This window comes from Macaca fascicularis, chromosome 1 (assembly GCF_037993035.2).
Source record: "Macaca fascicularis isolate 582-1 chromosome 1, T2T-MFA8v1.1".
Lineage (NCBI taxonomy): Eukaryota > Metazoa > Chordata > Mammalia > Primates > Cercopithecidae > Macaca > Macaca fascicularis.
Genome location: NC_088375.1, coordinates 199,177,248 through 199,196,042, shown reverse-complemented (window position 1 = coordinate 199,196,042; position 18,795 = coordinate 199,177,248). Strand labels below are relative to the sequence as shown.

At 42.9% G+C, this 18,795-nt stretch overlaps 1 protein-coding gene across 3 annotated transcripts in view; it reads right to left on the bottom strand.

Annotated features, from left to right (window-relative positions):
- The window catches only part of CLSPN (claspin), a 37,819-nt gene extending 25,488 nt beyond the window's left edge, over nt 1–12,331 (bottom strand). Inside the window, exons 1-8 of one of the 3 annotated variants that reach the window (XM_005543992.5) lie at nt 12,189–12,331; nt 7,544–7,652; nt 6,592–7,040; nt 5,491–5,652; nt 4,735–4,812; nt 4,325–4,397; nt 3,425–3,533; nt 2,654–3,231 (exon numbers count right to left, since the gene is read on the bottom strand). In XM_005543992.5, the coding sequence (XP_005544049.3) occupies nt 2,654–3,231; nt 3,425–3,533; nt 4,325–4,397; nt 4,735–4,812; nt 5,491–5,652; nt 6,592–7,040; nt 7,544–7,652; nt 12,189–12,212 (1,582 nt within the window). In that variant the 5' untranslated portion in view covers nt 12,213–12,331. Of the gene's footprint in view, nt 1–2,653; nt 3,232–3,424; nt 3,534–4,324; nt 4,398–4,734; nt 4,813–5,490; nt 5,653–6,591; nt 7,041–7,543; nt 7,653–8,514; nt 8,605–12,188 lie in introns of those variants that run through there. The other 2 variants (XM_015438487.4, XM_074012426.1) reach the window with 2 other exon arrangements.
- Between the last annotated feature and the right edge of the window lie 6,464 nt (nt 12,332–18,795).

The window sequence follows — 18,795 nt, the reverse complement described above, 5'->3', positions numbered from 1 at the left end:
CATAAGCCACTGACTGTGCCCGGTTTAATGAAAGAGTCTTGATCGAGTGTAGTGGCTCACACCTGTAATCCCAGCACTTAGGGACGTCAAGGCAGGCAGATCACCTAAGGTCAGGAGTTCAAGACTAGCCTGGCCAACATGGTGAAACCCCATCTCTACTAAAAATACAAAAATTAGCTGGGTGTGGTGGCGGGCACCTGTAATCCCAGCTACTTGAGAGGCTGAGGTAGGAGAATTGCTTGAACCCAGGAGGTGGAGGTTGCAGTGAGCTGAGATCGCAGCATTGCACTCCAGTCTGGGTGACAAGAACAAGTGAAAGTCTGTCTCAAAAAAAAAAAGTCTTGATGTGAACTATTTCACTAATAATAGTAGAAGCAGCAACAACTTTTTGAGTGCTTCTTTAAACTATCCATCTGCATGCATTATTTCAACACATCTTCACCATAGCCCATAAGCCATAAAGTGCTTTTTTCTTTCTTTCTTTTTTTTTTTTTTTGAGACGGGATTTCATATGCTGCCCAGGATGGCCTTAAACTCCTGGGCTCAAGTGACCCTCTTGTGCCTCAGCCTCCCCAGTAGCTGGAACTACAGGTGCACACCACTGTGCCTGGTTTTCTTCTCTTTTTTAAAAAAAAGATGCTTGAAGAGGTCAAATGGCATATACAATGTTAAACAATTACTATGATAGTCCAGATTCAAATCCTGGTCTTGCTACAAAGTCTAAGCTCTTTTTTTTTTTTTTTGAGATGGAGTCTCACTGTATCACCCAGGCTAGAGTGCAGTGGTGCAATCTCGGCTCACTGCGAACTCGGCCTCCCGGGTTCATGCCATTCTCCTGCCTCAGCCTCCTGAGTAGCTCGGACTACAGGCGCCCGCCACCGCACCCAGCTAATTTTTTGTATTTTTAGTAGAGACGGGGTTTCACTGTGTTAGCCAGGATGGTCTCGATCTCCTGACCTCGTGATCCACCGGCCTAGGCCTCCCAAAGTGCTGGGATTACAGGCGTGAGCCACCGCGTCTGGCCACAAAGTCTAAGCTCTTAACCACCATGCCATACTGCCTCAAGGCAGAGTGTGGAGCATCCAACTCTATCTAAGAGTCAGGAAATTTATTCAACGTGGTAATACTTGAGTTCAGTGTTGAGAGATCATTCATTCATTTGATAAATACAAGTGCCTACAACGTGTCATCCACTGAGGAAGCACTAGGGATAGAGTAGGGAACAAGGCAGGAGATCCCAACTCACAGTATAAAGGGAAGGCAGTGAACAAGTAATTACATCCACCTATTCTTCAAGCTGTCCTCTAACCATTCATTGGAAGAAATTTATCCCTCTTGGAATTCCTACAGTATTTTATTCTAAATGTTCTTTAAGAAAATAATACTTTTCCTTTTTCATGTTATTTATTTTCCAATTATCAATGACATATTCATTATCAAAGACATCATTTACCATTTTCTCCTTTGTACTTGTTATTTGCATACTTCTTACCTCCCCCATTAGAGTAAAAGCATCTTAAGTATACCTTAAATATCAGATTTATCTTGGTATGCCCCATAGCAACTTACTCATAGTAGATACTTTAATATTCGTTGAATGAGTGAAAACAAAAGAAATTCAGTTTCACAGATAATTTAAGTGAACCAAAATGTTTCTCTTTAGCAGTAAAATATTAAACGATGTTTTCATCAGTGTCTTAAGATTTGACTCAGGCCAGGCGCGGTGGCTCACGCCTGTAATCCCAGCACTCTGGGAGGCCGAGGCGGGCGGATCATGAGGTCAGGAGATCGAGACTATCCTGGCTAACACAGTGGAAACCCCATCTCTACTAAAAAATACAGAAAATTAGCCGGGCGTAGTGGCGGGCGCCTGTAGTCCCAGCTAGTAGGGAGGCTGAGGCAGGAGATAGTGTGAACCTAAGAGGCGAAGCTTGCAGTGAGCCAAGATCGCACCACTGCACTCCAGCTTGGGCGACAGAGGGAGACTCCGTCTCAGGAAAAAAAAAAAAAAAAAAAAGATTTGACTCAGGATTATAGAAAAAACTTAATTTCAGATTGGAAAGGCAGAAATAATAAATTCCTAAATACCATAACACAATAGCAATGTACCTCATTTTTATATTAACTATCAACAAGTTTTTTTTTTTTTTTTTTTTTTTTTTTTTGAGAGAGTCTCGCTCTGTCACCCAGGCTGGAGTGCAATAGTGCAGTCTCGGCTCACTGCAACCTCTGCCTCCTGGGTTCAAGTAATTCTCCTGCCCCAGCCTCCCAAGTAGCTAGGACTACAGATGCATGCCACCATGCCGGGCTAATTTTTGTATTTTTAGTACAGACAGGTTTCACTATATTGGCCAGGCTGGTCTCAAACTCCTGACCTCGTGATCTGCCCACCTTAGCCTCCCAAAGTGCTGGGATTACAGGCGTTAGCCACTACACCTGGCCAACAGACTTCCATTTTAAACATGGCTTAGATCATTCTGATACCCTGCCAAATTTCTCTAAAAGGGATTCTGCCCATATCTGGAACAACTGCAGGATAAGATCACATGTGGTTATTGGTTTCTCCTATGTTCTCTCTCCTCGACAGTGGTCAATAATCAAAAGCTACCAGGATAATCACACCAGGGAGACTCCCCACAATTTAAAGGATTACCTCTGTTGGTTTCAGGTTCATCAAGTATCACAAAGGAATCTTCATCAGCACCTAGCCGTGGTTTAATGGAAACATCTACTCCCAGTTGCTTAAGTCTATCCAGAGTAAACCTTCTCACTTTTTCAGGTGGCACAACTGCTGATGATTTATTTTGCTGCCCAGGCTCTTCCACTTTCTCATCTGTTTCTTCTGGATTTTGGGGGTCTTCACCCTCCAGGGCATGAGGTTCAAATGCTACAAGCCCTCCAACCTGACATTCCTCACTGTGATTGTTCCCAAGGAAGTTGGATTCCTGTTGCACCACCGAGCTGTCCCCAGGTGAAGGTCTAATGTCACTCTGCTTCTGTTTCTCCTGAATTTCTAGCTCTTCATTTTTTACCAAATCCTTCCCGGAAGACTCATCTGATCCAGTAATGATCTGGGTTTCCTTTGAAACCACAGGGAGTGCATTAATTTCCACTTCATTTTCTGCACCCGTTGTCTGCTCAGAACCTTTACTGTGGTGATAACTGTTCATTTCAGTGGTATTTGCAGTGTCTGTGATTTCTTTGTGATGGCTTGACTGATATTTAGATGACCTAGAGAAGAGAAAATGAGCTGGAGTTGAAAATTATCCTAAATGTGAAACATTCTCATCCCTTAGTATACATCAGTTAAATCAGTTTTAAGGGAGTGAGAAATCTGAACTTTTTATGCCAGATGTTTGCTACAAAACTAAATGTTCATGAAAATAATAATAATAATTTAATATAATAATAAGAGTGTTCTTACTTCAATAGTGCCATGGCATTTCCCTGGCAAGTGGGCCGGGGTTTACGTTTGAAGAAATCGTGAATGGTTTTATTCTCAGGCATATGATATGGAAGGTTAAGTGCAGACTCTATAAAACAGAATAAAACAAGCAAATATATATACTGCATATTCTGAAATGTCACTTCATATTCAGTTAACCAAACATAATAACCAACGCCATCACTAGAAATAGAAAACTCCCCTTTAACAAAGGCAGAGGAGCTAAGTACAGAAGAGTTCCCTGAAGACCAATGGCTTTTAAACCTAGATGTGAAATCAAAATGATCCAGGAAGTTTTTTAGAAATACAGATTCTTGGATCCCATTTCAAACCTACTGAATCAGAATCTCTGTGGGGCCTAAAAATTTATATACAGTAGTCCCTGCTTATCCACAGGGATACATTCCAACACCTGCAGTGGATGCCTGAAACTGCAGATAGTACTAAACCATGCAGTGTTTTTTTCATCTGATAACTGAGAGGGCTACTAACTGACTAACAGGCAGGTAACGTATACAGTGTGATACACTGAACAAAGGGATTTTTTTTTAAATTCCATGGACCATGGCTGACCACGGGTAACCAAAACTGCAAATAAAGAGGGACTACTACCTCTCCAAAGAATCCTAACAGAATCAGTCCACAGACAACCATTAAATTTCTTCCTTACCCGCATCACAATTCTGAAAATTTCTTCAGTTTATACTAATGGTTCCAAGGACTTTAGAACAATGGCCTTTCACCAAGATAAATTCTAAACTTGATATTATAACCTGAGTTCACATTAGAAGTGTTAAACAAATAAAAGTCCTCAACATCCAAGTTGAGCTTACTAAGAAACATTGTGATTTTGCCTCAAAGTTTACTGGGTTGCATTACCTCGAATAAGGCGCTGAGTCTCACTATGCAGTTGTTTTAATGCTTCTTTACTTAATTTGGCTGCCTTTCTTTCCTTAAAGAAAACAAAAAGTGAGACTACATTAATTACATAAATATCCAGAAAGATAGATATTCATCCCTCAAGAGTTTGTTCTCTCCAAGAAAAGAGGAAAGGAAATAGTAAGCCAAATGCAGTGTAAACTCAAGGAATTCATTTAAAGTCTTAGAGAATACATTTGAGTCTCAGAGAATTCGTTCAATCCAATCCATATTTTGTTCCTACTATGTACAAAGCAATATGATGGGTAACAGAAAAATATGATAGACAAAATAAAATATTTATTCCTAAGCAATCCATAAACTCCTGTGTAAAGAGATCAATGTGACTAATATACAGGGCTCTACCTCACCTTCCTCATGGTTCCTTTTGATAACTCACTTTCTTCCTCAAATGAATAGACCTCACTCTCCAAAGATGGTTCTGTTTTCTAAAAGAAATGGCATGTTGATTATTAGGACAAAAACAAAATTCAAATAAGAGGATGATTTAGTTGAAGTCTACTTTTGTCGTCCAACACCACATCATGCTACATTAATAAATCAATAATCATCGAATAGAAATTATTAAACACACAGCATCCTATTATGCTTAGAAAACAAATTAGATACCTCAAATGGAGTTTGGACCCTTATTTCTTTTACCTCTGCTTACATCTTTCCCTAAAGAGGGATAATAACTCACAGGAAGCTAAAAAAAAAATCTTAGGAAGAAAAATTATGCTTCCAAATACTCGGGACAACAATGTTTTGACTGATGCCTCTCTTTGATACCCTTCCTGAAACGCTATAGGGTTCATTTCTCAAAGGCTATAGGACTGCAAAATTTACATCTCTTCCCTATTATTTACCTGCATCTTACTACACCGTCAAGTATCTTAGTCTTTTTTTTCAGCATTCCTAAAAGGGTAATAACAAAGAACTAGTTTCCAAATAAGTTAGCACGTCTATCACTTGTACTGCAAGTCTCCAAAATTAACAGCTGAAAACTTAAGTCAATTGACACGTTTTTCTTCAGTTAAAAAAAGAAAAAATTAAGGTTCCAACAGTAAATTAAAAATATAGCAAAGGTCAGAGGCAGTTGGTTACTGCAATCATGTTTTACTTGCCTTGTGCTTTTTTACTTTGTTTTTTACAGCTGCTCTTATTGATTCTATTGACTCTTCATCTTCCAATGGAGAGTTATTTTCATCCTCCAACCCAGTTTCAAAAAGGTCTTTATCCATAATAAGACAGCCACTGTCATTAAATGGCTGTTCTACATCATCTTCCTAGATAATACATAAACAAAAAGCATAATCCAATCATTTAAAAATCCAGTATTTCACAACATCATATGGCAATTTGGATCAGGCCAGAAAAAGCCCATGTTTCATCAACAGACAAGCATATAAAATCTAGAACATTCTCACTGGTTCCTAACTCACACTTATCCTTTGAAGTCCAAGTTGTGATTTTATGCAACTGTCTAAAACTAACTTAATAAGCAGTAAATTTTTTTTTGAAAAGTCAAATACTTGTTAAGCAACTAGTTTATAAATCTGAGGATGGTTTTTCTAGTTAGTAAACAAGACTTCTGACTGACAGATGCATTAAAAAGCCTTCTTTCAGTTAATATTCATCAGCTCAGAGACAGCAAAGAATTACTCCATGTGCTCATAAAGAAAATAAGAAACCCATTTATTTGGAAATGTCCTCTGCATACCCAAAATAGAATAAGACCAATAAGTTTTATTTTTTTGTTTTGTTTTGTTTTGTTTTTTGAGACAGGGTCTCACTCTGTCATCCCCGCTGGAATGCAGTGGTACAATTACAGCTTATTGCAGCCTCGACCTCCTGGGCTCAAGTGATTCTCCCACCTCACCCTCTCAAGTAGCTGAGACTACAGCTGGGACTACGGCCACCACACCCAACTAATTTTTAAGTTTTTTGTAGAGACGGGATCTCACTCTATTGCCTAGGCTGGTCTTGAACTCCTGGGCTTAAGTGACCCTCTGGCCTCAGCCTCCCAAAGTGCTGGGATTAGAGGTATGCACCTCTGCACCTGGCCAAGACCAGTTAGTTTTAAATAACATACCCTATTATTCTCAACACAAAATAGTCAATTCAAAGCAATATTTGGAAAGCAGAAACAACCTCGAGTACTAACAGCAACCTTTTCTAAAATGTTAACCTACCCAAGCAATAGCAAATTATTCTTTAAAATGTACCTGGTTTTTTGTTTCCTTCTTTTTCAGCTGTCTAATTTTTTCCATTTTTCTCTCCTCTTTCTCAAGTCTTCTTTTCGATTTTACTTTTGCTTTTCCTGCAGTTCCTTCTTTATCATTTGTGTGCTTTTTGGAACTCTTTCTGTCAATGGTAAAGTCCGTAGAGTTTCCAGACTGAAGACTCAGCTCTAAGCAAGGTTTCACTTGTGCTTCGAGATTTTCCTGATAGAAAGACTTCTCCATGTAACTTTCATCACTGTCTGCCAGAGTTTTGTAAATCCTTTTGACTTTTGTATTTTTCCCAGCATAAAAATTCTCTTTATTTTCCTCCTCGGCACTGTCATAGGTAGTTTTCTCTGGAGAGGCATTTGTGTCCTCTGTTTCGGAATCACTGTCTTGTAGAACCTTCCTGTTTTTCAACTTCTTACTTACAAATATCTCTTCATCTGAATCTGGAAGAAACAATTTTCTTTTAATTATACCATCATTTGATCTTCCTCCTAGTCCCACTACTCTTCAAAAATATATTCAGTTATACAAGTGATACATGACATTGTGAAATTATATAACTACTATTAAGAACTGATTGTAGCAAAGCAAATCTAAAAATACATTTTGAAAAACATTTTCCCTGGGAAAAATGTCTCTTACTGGGAAATGTAATTTTATGTATATTTACAATGTGTGAAGTTGTTCTAATCCTCTGGCAGGTGTTAAAATTCCTTTTATTATAGGATGGATGCAATTAACCAGGCAATGTGGTAGCTATTAGACAATCAACAATATAACATAGTTTCAAAACGGTACAAGCACTGTTATTTTGCTTTTATCATAAAACAAACAATAAGGATGGGGCATTAATGTAATAAATCAAGAGAATAATGAAATTAATCCAATCTACTTACAACTGAGGCTCCTGCATACTATTCCTAAAAATAAAATTACTATTACAAACCTCCTTCACTCAAGGGTCCAATTGTTTCACAGCTGCCCTGTCCACTATCTGAAGGACTATCTGCTTCCTCTTGTGAAATGACTTTTGGATCATTGATTTCCAGGTGAACCTAGAAAATGACAATATACTTTGTATTAACCAGCAGGTGACCGAAAGCTCCAAGTACATAATGACACACAAATCATGGGATCATCAACCTGAACTAAGGAAAGAACCAAATACGATGGTTCCTTGAAGGGATGACATTTAGAATTACTGGACAACAAACAAACAAAAGTTCATTTTTCACCTTTGAAGGATGCTAACAGAACCAACTCCTTTAGTAATGGTAAAAGAATGAAAAGAATCAAGCACTTATTATGCCTTTTCTGTGTGAACTGTTCCCCATATATCCATATGATTGATGAGGGGAAGTTTCTATTTAGAGAAATATCTTAATGAATTAACAAATGATAGAATTAGATTATCACAGTTTTATCAACCCTCAATTAAATAACAGACCTCGGCAATTATCATTAATGGCTGCTAACATCACCAAAAGAGAAACAACCAGACATTATGTGCTGCCTAATAGAAGTACCCAATACTAGCTATAAAGTATTCCTGACAGAACAATCAAATTTGAATCCTATCAAGTCTCTAGATCTAACTACCAAGTTACAGGAAATAGAGTGAATAGGGGAACATGTTGAATAATACCACAGAGATGCAACCTAGATGTGGGAAACTCCACAAGTCAAACTGGGTGGTTTCTTTCTTTCTTTTTTTGAGATAGGATCTTTCTCTGTCACCCAGGCTGGAGTGCAGTGGCACAATCTCTGCTCACTGCAACCTCTGCCTCCTGGGTTCAAGCGATTCTCCTCCTAAGTAGCTGGGATTACAAGCGCACACCACCATGCCCAGCTAATTTTTTGTATTTTAATAGAGACAAGTTTTCCCCATGCTGGCCAGGCTGGTTGCAAACTCCTGACCTCAGGTGATCTGCCCGCGTTGGCCTCTCAAAGTGCTGGGATTACAGGTATGAGCAACTGCACCTGGCCTTTGCAATATATTGCAAAGAAAAAAAAAGAGAGGGAGAGAAACCTATAAAGTTAGTTAATACATAAGTAAATGAATATACATGTGTACGTATGTATATTTCCAAATATTTATACATGTATGTATATTTCTATATGCTATATTTCTTTTTCTTTTTCTTTTTTTTGAGACGGAGTTTTGCTCTTGTTGCCCAAGCTGGAGTGCAATGGCACGATCTTGGCTCCCTACAACCTCCGCCTCCTGGGTTCAAGCGATTCTCCTGCCTCAGCCTCCCGAGTAGCTGGGATTACAGGTGCGTGCCACCATGCCCGGCTAATTTTTTGTATTTTTAGTAGAAATGGGGCTGGGCGCGTTGGCTCAAGCCTGTAATCCCAGCACTTTGGGAGGCCGAGATGGGTAGATCACGAGGTCAGGAGATCGAGACCATCCTGGCTAACACGGTGAAACCCCGTCTCTACTAAAAAATACAAAAAACTAGCCGGGTGAGGTGGCAGGCACCTGTAGTCTCAGCTACTCGGGAGGCTGAGGCAGGAGAATGGCGTGAACCTGGGAGGCGGAGCTTGCAGTGAGCTGAGATCCGGCCACTGCACTCCAGCCTGGGCAACAGAGCGAGACTCTGTCTCAAAAAAAAAAAAAAAAAAGAAAGAAAGAAATGGGGTTTCACCATGTTAGCCAGGCTGGTGTCGAACTCCTGACCTCAGGTGATCCGCCTGCCTCAGCCTCCCAAAATGCTGGAATTACAGGCGTAAGCCACCACACCTGGCCCTGTATATTTCTATATACATAAATGTATGCTTTATATATGTATGTATATCTTAAAATACATATATATATGTATATACACACATATATAAGTATGCTTTATATATGATATATACACATATATAATATAAACAATTGCAATATGCAACTTCTGATGATGATTCAAAAAAATGTAAATAATTATGCTAAAGTGACATATAAAAATAAATGAAATATCCATGAGTCAAAGAAATCTGAACACTGACTAGATACTTCTTAGGTGTGGTAATAATATTGTAGTTATCTTTTTTTGGAAAGCCCTTGTCTGTTAGATAGGCACACTAAAATATTTATGGTTCAAATAATATGATATCTGGGATTTTCCTCCAAATAATCCCGTGAGAGGAAAAATGGGTAGTAGTATGAATGAAACAAGATTGGCCATGATTTGATAATACAGGTTGAACATCTCTAATCTGAACCTGAAATACTCCCAAATCCAAAATATTTTAGCACTGACATGATGTCACTAGATGAAAATCCCACACCTGGCCTCATATGATGAGCTGCAATAAAACCTTTGCTTCATGCACGGAATTATTTTAAAATGCTGTATAAAATTACCTTCAGACTATGTGTGTAAGGTATATATGAAATATAACTGAATTTCATGTTTAGGCTTGGGTCCCTCCCCCAAGACATCTCATTAAGTGTATGCAAATATTCCAAAACCCAAAATGAATCTGAAATTCAAAACCCTTCTGGTCCCAAGCATTTCAGACAAGACATATTCAAACTGTAGTTGAAGTAAGGTGATGGGTTCATTATACCATCCTTTCTACGGTTGTATAGGTTTGAAAATTTCTAAATAAGACAGTTTAAAAAGTCGCAAATAAAAACCTAAGGAGAGGTGTGTTAGGTGACTTGATCAGTTAGTAACCAAGCTAATCCTAGATGCCAAGTCTGCCTCCTTGGATTTCTCAGGGCTCTGAATCAACTTATTAATAAAGGGAGAAATATGAACATCAGTAATGTAACAGGGTACAAGGCCTCACCCGAGTGGTTCCTCAAAAAATCATTAAATTGGCCAGGCATGGTGGCTCACGCCTGTAATCCCAGCACTTTGGGAGGCTGAGGCAGGTGGATCACGAGGTCAGGAGTTCGAGACCAGCCTGGCCAATATGGTGAAACCCCGTCTCTACTAAAAATACAAAAATTAGCTGGGCATGGTGGTGTGTGCCTGTAGTCCCAGCTGCTCAGGAGGCCGAGGCAGGAGAATCACTTGAACCCGGGAGACAGAGGTTGCAGTGAGCCGAGATTGCGCCACTGCACTCCAGCCTGGGCAACAGAGCGAGACTCCATCTCGGAAAAAAAAAACATATCTATATATATATAAAAAAAATTAATTTGGATGCTTGGCACAATTTTTTTTTTTTTTTTTTGATACAGCATCTCACTCTGTCACCCAGGCTAGAGTGCAGTGGCAGGATCATGGCTCACTGCAGCCTTGACCTCCAGGCCCAAAGGATCCTCTCACCTCAGCCTCCCGAGTAGCTGGGACTACAGGCGACGCCCGGCTAATTTTTGTATTTTTTTTTTTTTGTAGAGGCGGGATTTTGCCACGTTTTCTACGCAGGCTGGTTTCCAAATCTTGAGCTCAAGCAATCTGCTGGCCTTGGCCTCCCAAAGTGCTGGGATTGCTGAGAATTAATGTGTATGCACTGACGATCCTTTCAACAATCCAAAGCATTGAAACTGTTACTTCTGTTTGTGAATGTGGAAACCGAATTTAGGTAACCAGACAGCTCAAGGAATAGGGCTGCTTTGAATGACGATTCTCTTCTAGGCAATTTGCAGCAACATCAAAGGGCAGGGTGACATTTGACGTTGGGGTGGGGTGAGGTCTCAAAAAATTCAGTAATCAAAATAAATAACATATTAATGCAATATTTTTAAAAAAATTAAATCAATAATCTATGGCTCATGAGGTAAATAATACACCCGCTTTTGTAGATAAAGTTTATTGGAACCAGGGACGGGATTAGGGTGAGGTGAGTAAGGCAAGGTCGTGCAAATGACTGGTCAGATCTTGTCTCTGTTTAAACGTCTGATATTTTGTTCAATATCAAATCATAAAAACTTTTTTGCATTAATTTCGGTTTTTAAAAAAAAATTGCATTAAAATATGAGTTTGATGATTGAGTGTTTTGGCGCCCCTTTAAATTTTGCTCCTAAGGCGAGAGTGCCTTGCCCGAATCCGGCCCCAGAAAGGACACAGGTCTGGAAACATCTATTTTCTACGCCCAATTTCGCCAGGGAGGTGTGAGCCACCAGCCAGGAGCCCCAACGGTGACTTCCCACTCGGGGCCCCGTAGGAAAACGCAAAGGGCCTCCGCGCGATGACCTCCAGGGCCCCTCCCAGGCCCAATGTGGAACCCCCTAACACCGTCGTCCTCTCTTTGCGGAGAATCCCGCCCCGCACCCCTGCAGCCCGGTTCGGCCAGAGCCTCCTGGCTTTCAGGGCACCCTGAGGGGAGGAGCTTCCGCGACAGGAAACGCGCCAAAGGGGAGGGCTGGCGGCAGGAACCGGCTGAGGAGGGGCTGGGCTGCCGGCAGCGCGCGCCGCAGAGACCTGGAGCTCCCCGGCCACGGAGCCCGAAGCGCGGGAAGCCTGGCGGCGGGACGGGACGCCCGGTCGGAACCCATCCCGACCGAGTCTCGAGGCTGCGGGAGCCGACGCGGTGAACGCCGGGAGCCGCAGTCCTCCCGTCCGGGCGCCCCGGGTCAGCGGGGTCTACCCCGGCCCACCTAACCCCTCGGTGCCGGGCCTTCGCAGCCCCGGTGGGGGGCGTGTGCGTAAACTCACCTCAGAACCCACCTCGCCCGTCATGACTCCTGCCTCCCCGGTGCTCCGTTAGGGACGGAGCTGTCTCTGGTTCCCTCAGCCGGAGAGCAGCGGCTCCCACCGTCTCCAGCCCGGCAGCGCTGTTCGAGCTTTCCCGCCCAGCCAGAGTGGAGGTCCCACCCCCATGGTTTGCACCAATCCAGAGGGGATTTTCCAGCGAGTCCCCGCCCCATTCCGACCCACCAATCACGCAGCGCCTCCGGCCGACCTCAAATAACCCAGGCTGGGTCGCAGCTGCTGGTAGCGGCGCCTCGGGGAGCTGGAGGTACACTGGGGCGGGCAGTAGGTACCAGGCGAGCAGTGGTCTTTGACCATTGACACTTGCCAAAGCAGGAAGTGCGGTTGGAGGGGTGAGTCTTCGGGGGGAAGTGAGCTGGGAAACGGTTCCTGGGCACCTGGGAGTGTCCTGTACCTGAACCTTTTTAAAGGGATTCCAAGGTCCCCGTGGGATTTTCTCCACTGACTTCATTTCTGGAGCAGCTAGATCCTGTCTGCCTTTTGTACACGACACTTACCACTGAATATATATATATACACACACACACATATATACACTCTCACACATATACACACATAGACACACACACATATATGTACACACATATATGCACACACACACATATATATGTATACACACACACTGGTTTTTTTTTTTTTTTTGAGACGGAGCCTCCCTCTGTTAGCCAGGATGGAATGCAATGGCGCGATCTAGGCTCACTGCAGCCTCCGCCTCCCGGGTTCAAGAGATTCTCGTGCCTCAGCCTCCCGAGTAGCTAGGATTACAGGCACCCGCCACCAATGCCTGACTAATTTTTGTATTTTTAGTAGAGACGGGGTTTCACCATGTTGGCCAGGCTGGTCTCGAACTCCTGACCTCAAATGATCCGCCCCGCCTCGGCCTCCCAAAGTGCTGGGATTACAGGCGTGAGTCACCGCGCCTGGCCCACTTTTATTTATTAAAGACCTTTAGTCTTTAAAAACTAAAGTGCAATGACCTGATATTGGCTCATCGCAACCTCCGCCTCCCGGGTTCAAGCCATTCTCCTGCCTCACCCTCCTAAGTAGCTGGAATTACAGGTATATGCCACCACACCCAGCTATTTTTTTTTATCTTTAGTAGAGATGAGGTTTCACCGTGTTGGCCAGGCTGATCTCGAACTCCTGACCTCGTGATCCGCCCATCTCAGCCTCCCAAAGTACTGGGATTACAGGCATGAGCCACCGCACCTGGCCTATCCCAAACAATTCTAATCCCAGCTTTGCCACTGTGCTGGCCATTATTTTTTGCCCCTCCAGGTTAATTCTCTGTCCTTCCTTTACCCTGTTTTGTGTTAAGGCAAGGCTGACCTGTCTAGACTGTATTATCCCAGCTCCCTTGCCCTCTGGCTTCTGGTTGGGTCAGGCCCCTGTAAAGGCACTTTATAAGGTGACTGTAAGGAGATGAGAGACCACCAGGAAAGAAAGGTCAGAGTATTTATTGCTCACTTCACCCTCCATGGTCATATCCACTGCCAGCCCAGCTTGCCCAGGACTTTCCTAGTTTTAGCACTGAAAGTCCTGCATCCTGAGAACCTCCTCAGTCACAGGCATACCAAATAGTTGGTTCATCACCCAATCCACTGGCCTCCTCTTCCAAATTTCCAGCTTTAGCTGGGTTCAGAAAAAAGCTCCCTTTCCACATCTTCATTTCTTTACCTCCCCATCATCTCTCAACCCACTTCTGCCCCCACCACCAAAAACAGCCCATCATCCATCCTCTTCTCTTTTTGTGTCCTGGTTTATCCACCTTTTCATCCACTTTACTATTAATTTCTACATCAATGACTCCCAAATATACATCTATGGCACTCCCCATCATATGTGGAGGGCTAATGTTTGTTGAAGCCTTACTCAGTGACAGAAACAGTTGCAAGGATTTTATAAGTGTTACCTTATTTAATCTTCAGAGTAAACTTGTAGGTAATATTATTATCTCTTTCTTAGAAGATGAGAAAAGCAAACTTTTAAAAGGCCAGAAACTGGTGGAGCCAATTTTCAGACTCGAGGTGACTTCAGAGTTCATACCCCTCAGAGAGACCCTGCCTGAGCATCCTCTGTGTTCTCCCTCCTCCTGTGCTGCTTTCCCTGCTAACACTTCCCTTTGCCTGAAATTTTATTTATATCTATTTGTCTGTTGTTATTCCAAGAGGACAGGCACTTTGTTTTCTTTGCCTCTGTATCTTTGCAACCTAGAATTATCTTTCTTAAACTTGAGCATGCATCAGAATAATCTGAAAGGCTGGTAAAAACAGCGATTGTTGGGTCCTAGTGCCAAAGTTTCTGATTCAGTATATCTGAAGTGGGGTCCAGGAATGTATACTTCTTTCTTTCCTTTTTTTCTCGCTGAGTGCAGTGGAATGATCACAGCTCATTGCAGCCTCAACCTCCCAGACTCAAGCAGCGCTTCCACCTCAGCCTCCCAAGTGGCTGGGACTATAGGTGTGCACCACCATGCCCAGCTAATTTTTTATTTTGTAGAGAAGGGGTGTTACCATGCTGCCCAAGCTGGTCTCAGACTCTTGGACTCAAGCAATCTGCATGTCTCAGCCTTGCAAAGTGCTGGGATTATGGGCATGAACCACCATGCCCCACAGGAATGTATATTTCTAACAAATTCCCTGGTGATGCTGGTGTTGCTGATCTGGAGACCACACTTTGAGAACAAAGGGCTTAGAACATCCCAGGTTCAAGGTAGGAAAACTGATGAATATTTGTTGAACTAATTAATTCATTCACTTGACAACCTTTTTTTTTGAGACGGAGTCTCACCCTGTCGCCCAGGCTGGAGGGCAGTGGCACAATCTCAGCTCACTGCAAGCTCCGCCTCCCGGGTTCATGCCATTCTTCTGCCTCAGCCTCCTGAGTAGCTGGGACCACAAGCGCCCACCACCAATTTTTTTTGTATTTTTAGTAGAGATGGGGTTTCACCGTGTTAGCCAGGATGGTCTCGATCTCCTGACCTCGTGATCCGCCTGCTACGGCCTCCCAAAGTGCTGGGATTACAGGCGTGAGCCACCACTCCTGGCCAACAATTTGACAACTTCTTGAGCTCCCTCTGAAAGTGAATAAATGAAATAACATTCCTTATATTAGTGTTTTAAAATATCTTTGGGGAGCACCTCTTCACTCATCACAGAAGCTAAGAGAGAAAGCTCCAATTTAAACAATGGGTGGACAGGGGTAAGCTAGGAAAGGAAAACCTTTTATTCATTTTTTATTGTGATAAAACATATATAACAGAAAATTTACAATCTTAATCATTTTAAAGTATGGAGTTCAGAAGTACATTCAAATTATGATGTAACCATTCTTCAGAATTCTTTTCTTTTTTTCTTTCTTTCTTTCTTTTTTTTTTTTTAAATGGAGTTTTGCTCTTGTTGCCTAGGCTGGAGTGCAGTGGTGCTATCTTGGCCCACTGCAACCTCTGCCTCCTGGGTTCAAGCAATTATCCTGCCTCAGCCTCCCAAGTAGCTGGGATTACAGGCTCCCACCACCATGCTCGGCTACTTTTTTGTATTTTTAGGAGAGATGGGGTTTCACCATGTTGGCCAGGCTGGTCTCGCATTCCTACCTCAAGTGATCCACCCACCTCGGCCTCCCAAAGCGCTGGGATTACAGCTGTGACCTAACGTGCCTGGCCTAGAACTCTTTTCATCTTGCAAAACTGAAACTCTATGCCCATTAAACAACAATTTCTCATTCCTCCCATCCCCAGGAAACCTTTTATTTTACACATTTTATACATTAACTTGTGCCAAGATAAAGTGAGTCGGTATTTAGAATTAGCAACCTGTATTCTCAATTTTGGTGAATGGAACCATAATCCACTCACCAGTTCAGAAACCTGTGAATCACCTTGACCTCTCTGTCCTTTCATTATTGTAGTCATCCAACAATCCTTGTTTATCAAGTTGATAAGTGGCAACCAAGGAAACATCTGGAGTGCTCGCTTTACGGGGATTAGTCTGAACCTGTCCCATAGAGGGCTTCATGAACTTAAGTAAGCAATGTAGTTTCTCAGAAACGTGTTCTTTTTTGGAGATTGGGTGCAGTGGCTCATGCCTGTAATCCCAGCATTTAGGGAGACCGAGGCAGTCAGATCACTTGAGGCCAGGAATTCAAGACCAGCCTGGCCAACGTGGTGAAACCCTGACTCTACTAAAAATACAAAAATTAGCTGGGCGTGGTGGCGGGCACCTGTCGTCCCAGCTACTTGGGAGGCTGAGGCAGGAGAATTGGTTGGACTTAGGAGGCGGAGGTTGCAGTGAGCTCAGATCATGCCACTGCACTCCAGCCTGGGTGAGAGAGTGAGACTCTGTTTCAAAAAAAGAAAAGAAACTTGTTCTTCTTTTTTGTAACTAGAAAACACTGGATGAGAGCATGATTCTCAAGTAGGTTTAATAGGCAGGGCACCAGGAAGTATAGCACTTCATAGGAAGCATTTTGCAATACTGATGCTATTAATCTGGTCGTTCGAATGAGGAAACATTTTAACTAGTAGGATATATTATTATATCACAAAAAAAAAGTTAAAAAGCAATTCTCACATTACAAGTCTGGGGAAAAATCAGCCATGGAACTTAACATGCTCAGCCAGTTCTAAAAGTGCTCTATTTATACGTGCTCCTTGGCAGACAAAAGCAGAAACCAAAGGCTTAAGAAAGTTTGGAGGAAGATAATTGACTGAATTATGTCTTTTATTTCTTTTTCTGCAAATTGAGGAAGGATACCATGTTACATTTTTAGTACTGCTATTCCTCTGGAGTAAAGTTTGAGAACTACCTGCTTTTCCAAAGTCCTGGGCCTCCAAATTACCTTTGTCCCTGGAGAAACACTGCCACTGTGTGGTAGACCTTGGTTATGCCACTCTATCCTGAAACCATTTGAGACGTGGGGGTCATTTTAAGATTTATTCAAGTTATTTAAATGTTCCTATGGTAGGGTAAAATAGCCGCATCTCCCAATATCTTATTTTAAAAATAATTTTGGCCAGGTGCGGTGGCTCACACCTGTAATCCCAGCACTTTGGGAGGCCGAGGCTGGTAGATTGTCTGTGGTCAGGAGTTCACGACCAGCCTGGGCAACACAGTGAAACCCCGTCTCTACTAAAAATACAAAAAGAAAATTAGCCGGGCGTGTCAGCATGGCGGCTGAGGCAGGAAAATCGCTTGAACCCGTGAGGCAGAGGTTGCAGTGAGCCGAGATCACGCCACTGCACTCCAGCCTGGGCGATGGAGTGAGACTCTGTCTCAAAAAAAAAAAAAAAAAAAAAAAGTCATTCCATACAGTTATGAAGCTTCTCTTAGAGAGTACCCTGCTTGAAGGTCAGAGCTGTTTTTCTTGTTTACCATAGTAGCCTCTGACTTTTAAAATGGTACAGGGCCTCAGTGCAGTGGCTCAGCTTGTAATCCCAGCACTTTGGGAAGGCTGAGGCAGGTGGATCACTTGAGGCCAGGAGTTCAACCAGAATAAGAGGAGTTAGACCACTTGTTTAAGTGGGAGATTATGGGAACCTGAACTAGATCAATGGTAGTAACAATGGAGAGAAGAGGATGGTGAAACTCTGTCTCTACCAAAAATGCAAACATTAGTCCAGTGTGGCGGCACATGCCTGTAATCCCAGCTACCCTGGAGTCTGACAGGCAAGAATCACTTGAACCCAGGAGTCAGAGGTTGCAGTGAGCCAAGATTGCGCCACTGCACTCCAGCCTGGGCAACAGAGTGAAACTCTGTCTCAAAAAATAAAAATACACTGGGCACGGTGGTTCATGCCTCTTATCCCAGCACTTTGGGAGGCCGAGCAGGTGGATCACTTGAGGCCAGGAGTTTGAAACCAGCCTGGCCAACATGGTGAAACCCCGTCTCTGCTAAAAGTACAAAAATTAGCCGGGTGTGGTAGCAGGCACCTGTAATCCCAGTTACTTGGGGAGTCTGAGGCAGGAGAATCACTTGAACCTGGGAGGCAGAGGCTGCAGTAAGCCGAGATATCGCCACTGCACTCCAGCCTGCGTAGCAGAGTGAGACTTGGTCTCAAAAAAAAAAAAAAAAAAAGGCCGGGTGCGGTGGCTCAAGCCTGTAATCCCAGCACTTTGGGAGGCTGAGACGGGCGGATCACGAGGTCAGGAGATGGAGACCATCCTGGCTAACACGGTGAAACCCCGTGTCTACTAAAAAAATACCAAAAAAACTAGCCGGGTGTGGTGGCGGGCACCTGTAGTCCCAGCTACTCGGGAGGCTGAGGCAGGAGAATGGCGTAAACCCGGGAGGCGGAGCTTGCAGTGAGCTGAGATCCGGCCACTGCACTCCAGCCTGGGTGACAGAGTGAGACTCCGTCTCAAAAAAAAAAAAAAAGAAAGAAAAGAAAAAGAAAAGAAATATAATAATAGAATAAAGTAAAATGGCACAAGGCTGGGCACAATGGCTCATGCCTGTAATTCCATCACTTTGGGAGGCTGAGACAGGAGGATGACTTGATCTCAGAAGTTCAAGACCAGCCTGAGCAACATAGTGAGACCTCATCGTTACTGAA